Source organism: Apteryx rowi, unplaced genomic scaffold (genome assembly GCF_003343035.1).
Source record: "Apteryx rowi isolate R43461 unplaced genomic scaffold, aptRow1 scaffold_1289, whole genome shotgun sequence".
Taxonomy (NCBI): domain Eukaryota; kingdom Metazoa; phylum Chordata; class Aves; order Apterygiformes; family Apterygidae; genus Apteryx; species Apteryx rowi.
In genome coordinates this window covers 53,646-58,154 of record NW_020447518.1, presented here as the reverse complement: position 1 = coordinate 58,154, position 4,509 = coordinate 53,646, and the positions used below count along the sequence as shown (strand labels likewise).

General features: G+C 60.9%; 1 protein-coding gene and 5 non-coding genes across 6 annotated transcripts in view; all 6 read right to left on the bottom strand.

The window, feature by feature from the left end:
• Positions 1-1,082, bottom strand: part of STX5 (syntaxin 5) — a 7,415-nt gene extending 6,333 nt beyond the window's left edge. Inside the window, exons 1-2 of the mRNA XM_026055995.1 lie at positions 990-1,082; positions 553-582 (exon numbers count right to left, since the gene is read on the bottom strand). Coding sequence (XP_025911780.1) covers positions 553-582; positions 990-1,082 — 123 coding nt within the window. The remainder of the gene's footprint in view (positions 1-552; positions 583-989) is intronic.
• On the bottom strand, positions 447-514 carry LOC112961134. Its single transcript, XR_003251935.1, has one exon. It is a non-coding gene; the product is annotated as a small nucleolar RNA SNORD31 (small nucleolar RNA).
• LOC112961140 lies at positions 1,019-1,089 on the bottom strand. The gene has a single exon (XR_003251939.1). It is a non-coding gene; the product is annotated as a small nucleolar RNA SNORD30 (small nucleolar RNA).
• A 238-nt stretch (positions 1,090-1,327) lies between these two features.
• On the bottom strand, positions 1,328-1,452 carry LOC112961135. The gene has a single exon (XR_003251936.1). It is a non-coding gene; the product is annotated as a small nucleolar RNA SNORD22 (small nucleolar RNA).
• A 664-nt stretch (positions 1,453-2,116) lies between these two features.
• On the bottom strand, positions 2,117-2,186 carry LOC112961137. The gene has a single exon (XR_003251937.1). It is a non-coding gene; the product is annotated as a small nucleolar RNA SNORD27 (small nucleolar RNA).
• A 460-nt stretch (positions 2,187-2,646) lies between these two features.
• On the bottom strand, positions 2,647-2,721 carry LOC112961139. Its single transcript, XR_003251938.1, has one exon. It is a non-coding gene; the product is annotated as a small nucleolar RNA SNORD26 (small nucleolar RNA).
• Positions 2,722-4,509: the final 1,788 nt, after the last annotated feature.

The following is a 4,509-nucleotide window of genomic DNA, read 5'->3' as shown; positions in this document are numbered from 1 at the left end:
CCGCAGCCGGGGGGAGGCAGACGCGGCTGGGACAGCAGGGGCGGTTTTACCCCCTCCAGGGCTTGTTTCCCCCCGCACTCCCCCGGAGGGAGCCTCCTTCAGCCCATCCCCACGGGCACATCAGCCGGAGCACATCCTGTTTATCCCAGACAACAGGGAATTCACCCCCAGTTCCCCCCCCCCAGCGAGAGCGAGTCAGACAAGACCAGAGTACCAAAGAAAGTGTTTTTATTCACACAAAGAGAGGGCACGCGCAAGGGAGGCAGCTCTTCTCCAGCAGCTCAGCGAGCCTGGGAATGGTGAAGGTGAGCAGGGCCTGGACGAGCTCTGGGGGGGCTCCAGCACCAGGATGTGCATCCACGTTTCCCCCTGGACTCAGCCCTGCGGGCAGATGAGGCAGCCGTTACCCTCCATGGAAGAAGTCCCCCTGCCGCCACCCCGCTCCATGGGCCTCAGGGGGAACCACTCAGTCACGGGCATCAGACTGGGGCGGTATCGTCTCATCCTCGGCTGGAGCAGCGGGACCCAGCGCCATCCCGCGCCCCTACTCACCGGCTGCTGCTGCCCGGCCCCTCCAGCCACCTGCGGAGAGAGCACAGAGCCATCAGTGCTGCCCTGCTGCTGCCGCTCCCCCCTCGCTCCCGCCAGCCCCGCAGTTTTTCAGCTGTTCGGGTGTTTTCACGCAGGTCAAAGTGAGCTAGTTCACCTCATCACCAAAACTGCAGGAAGCAGCTTGAACTGGGGAGTCGCCTGCTACCACAGAGAAGGTGATCCCAGGCTGAGGCACTCCCCCCTCCCTGCAACCCCCTTCCCTCAGCACTGCCAGCGCCCAGAGTGCATACCTCCATCAAACACCATCCAGCACAGCTGCTCCAGGCTGCTCGGAGCTTTGCTGGACGCCCCCAGCCAACAGCTTTCATCCTGCAGGAAGAGAAAAGCAGGAATTCGGGTCACCCCAACCTCAGATGCTCCCAAAGAGCAGCGGCTACCGCACTGAAGCGACGCCTGTTCCCCAGCGGAGCATCAGAGTCCGAATCCTCAACATCAGCCTTCAGCCGAACGAGATTCCAGAGTTGATTCATCACAGCAGCAGGGGCAGGCAGCCGCACCCGGCCTAAGCCCCCCGCACTGCCGCAGGCCTGGCCCCCCACCCGCTCCCGGGACTGGACACAAGCCGGGGAGACTCACCCACGCAGCTGGGATCAGGCTGGCAGCAGTCCGAGCGCAGCTTCAGGCTCCTGGAAGGAAAAAGCGCACGTCACCACCCATTCAGGCCTCAGCTCCCACAGGAGCCGTTTGGGGCCGGAACTGCCCAGTCCAGGCCCACATCCCTCAGACAGTTCCTCAGAACGAGCCATCCTCCTCTCTGGCTGCCGGCACCAGTGGGTTCAACCTTTGCAGGTTCTGGTGCCAGGACAGGCAGTAAGACACATGAGGTTTTCCTCATCAGGGCACAGGCTGGGACTGGTCACAAATTAAACAAGGCTAATTTGGGGAACTCACCGTTTCCTCATGCTGCCGGCGACGGGGCTGCGGAAGGAAGGGAGAGGTCAGCAAGGGCAGCATCAGCGCACAGCCGCAGGGCTGGGCCACCGCAGTCCGATCAGGGCTTTGGTAACTCAGACCTGCCATGAGACTCATGTCGTCCAGCTCGCGGTGTCATCCCTTCAGACCGCTCCGCGCCCACCCGGGCCGCCCCCTCCCCAGAGCTGCTCGCTTACCTGGGGCAGCACCGCCTGCTCCGGAGGCATCAACCTGAGGAGAGGAGAGAGCCAGTGAGACGGGCCCCAGAGCACAGAACCCACCCAGGCTGAGCGCCTGCCACCACCGAAGCTCTGAAACACTCAAGAGCTCTAAAATATTCTTTAAATAGCTTTCTTCAGAGCTCAGGTTTCAGAGAGGCATGGTGAGATCACCTGGCACAAGAAGGACTAACAGGGACACCAGGATTGAGTGCAGACCAGCCCTTCCCCTTTACCCACCTGCAGAGGGAGACACCCAGGCCACTCCCAGAGACTCTGAGCACAACACTGAAAGAGATGGTGAATATTAATTATAATCCTTCTGCCCGAAGCCCTGCCCGACCCGCTCCCTGCAAGAGCGCCTGTGCTCCACGGTTCTCAGGAGAAGAGCTGGCATCACCAACGCTCAGCCATATGCTTGTCTGTTTGGATTCATCACTGAACAGCAAGGGAGCAGCTGTGCCCCGGGAGCCTCTAGCAAGATCCTGCTCCTCCACTACCAAGCCAGCAGTCAGCTTTCAAGAGCATCAGTACAAGGCAACCCCACGCACCCTCCCCATGAGGACAGGGGCTTGGGCAAGCTCTCCTCCAGCCCAAGTTCGCTCTGCCTTCTCTATGTGGGAAGGAGGCTGTGACAATTCCTGTTCCTACTCGGAGGAAAATCCCATCCTCCTACCCTCGAAGGTCTCATCTGTTTTGTCACAAAGTGGAAGAAAGCTCGGGTGCTCACCTGCAAAGGAACCACGGATACACATGGCTGACCAGTTCCACACCTTAAAAGACAGAATCAGTCGCTCAGCTGTATTTCACACTTTGAGAGCAACCTACCCCACAGCCCAGCCCAAGGTCGCACCCTACACACGTGCTCTTTGTCTAAGGGTCCAGCTCAGACCTGGAAATCAGTGCCACTCAGAATCTCATTCAGGGTTTCTACACTTAACCATCAGAAAGAGAGAGTTCAGTGGTTTCATCTTTGCAGCACCTCAGCCCAACCTAGCAGCACAAGGGCTATCCCACCTACGCTGAGAACACAAGGACTCCACAGCCAGGAAGAGCAGCAATGGCATGTTTAGTTCACAATTTCACCACCAGGAGAAACAGCATCCAGGCTCTCCAAAGCAGAGAAACAACTCACCTCTGGCAGAGCTTCCCCTTAGACGTCTGAAAACCTGCAGAGCAAAGAACGACAACATTAGACACCCAGAACAAGTACACACAGCACCCTTTTCGCAAGCTGTGGGTCAGAACAACAGACTCTTCCCAGCAAGGGAACAAGGCTGGGGCAGGCCTGCTCTTCTCAGAGACACCAAGGGTCTTCACACAGCAGTCAGTTCAGGTCTGTGAGTAGACTCATCACAGAACAGCCCCCCACGCCGCAGCCCCACCCCCCCCTCAGAGCTGGGGCCCAGCCCTTCCCCACAGGGCTGCACAACACAAAGGCACGAAGCCCCACCAATGCCGATGCCGATCCCTCCCCGGCAGGGAAGAGGCACCTCCCTGAGGGAAAGCGCAGCGCGGGGTGCAGACAAGGGCACAAAATGGCGGCCGCTAGCCCCCAGCCACTGCTCAATCCACCATGCGACCCGGACCACCCTAGTACCACCTCAGGAGAAAAGGAAACGGCCGCTAGGAACGGCTCGTTCCGCGCAGAGCGACCCCCGAACAGCCCCAGGAGCAGGCAACGCCCGGACACGCTCACCCTCCCCATACAGCAACAACAAGAAAATGGCCGAAGCAGCCCCCCCTGCGCACTTAAATAGGTCTCCGCCCCGGGGCATGCTGGGAGACAGAGGAGCGCGTGCGCACTACGGCCTTTCCCCGTGCGCATGCGCCGTCCTGGGGACCGACGCTAGGGAGCGGTGAGGGAGGGAGCGGGAAAGGCGGCGCGCAGGCGCAGTGGGAGGGGAGGGCGCGAGGCGACACGCGCAGGCGCCCGCGGCGCCCCCCCCCCCCGCAATTGGCGGGAAGAGGGGGCGCGCAGGCGCAGTGTGGGGGGAAGGCGCGAGCGCCCCCTGTCCCCCCCCCCGGCGACCGTTGGGAAATCGGCGGGAAGAGGGGTCGCGGCGCTGTGGTGAGGCGGCGCTGCAGCCTTGCGGTTCCCTCGGTCTCTTCTCATCTGCCTGCCCGCCCTTTCTCTGACAGGCTAGGAGCCTCTGTGAGGTATTTCTTTTAAAAGCAGCAGTTAGTACCTTAACCTGCAGATTGATCTGATTAAAAATCATGGGAGGCTCGAGCTAAAAGAGATTAAGAAACAGAGAGGCGCTCACATCGCGCTACAAGGCCGATCCTAAAGTGCCGGCTGCGCTGAGAGCAGACGATATGAGGCAGAGCAGATTAGCACCGCGAAGTGAAGCCGCGCCAGGTATGCCTGTTTCCTCCCAGGATCAGGGAAATTACTCAGTTCGTACCGCATAGCTGCCCCAAGACTCTGTTCTTTCCCTGAGTTACGCGGTGTTTTAAACCTATTTGCGCATCTCGTGGTGTAAAAACGGTACTAAAAGCCTAAAAGAAGCTGAGAAATGCTAAGTAAATGTAAGCCTGACCAAACGGGCTGATCTGGGAGGGGGCGGAGCGGCCAACACGAGGGGCGGGGCCGCTGAGGAGAGCCCCGCTCCGGGGGCGGAGCCATGCAAATCCGAGGCCGCGGGGGCTGCCGGAAGGCCCCGCCGGGCCCGCAGCGGCGCCGCTCGGGGGTCCCCGGCGGGACGGACCCGGTGGGGCGGCGCCGCGGCGGGCGGGCCGGAGCCTGAGGGCAAGGGAGCGGGCG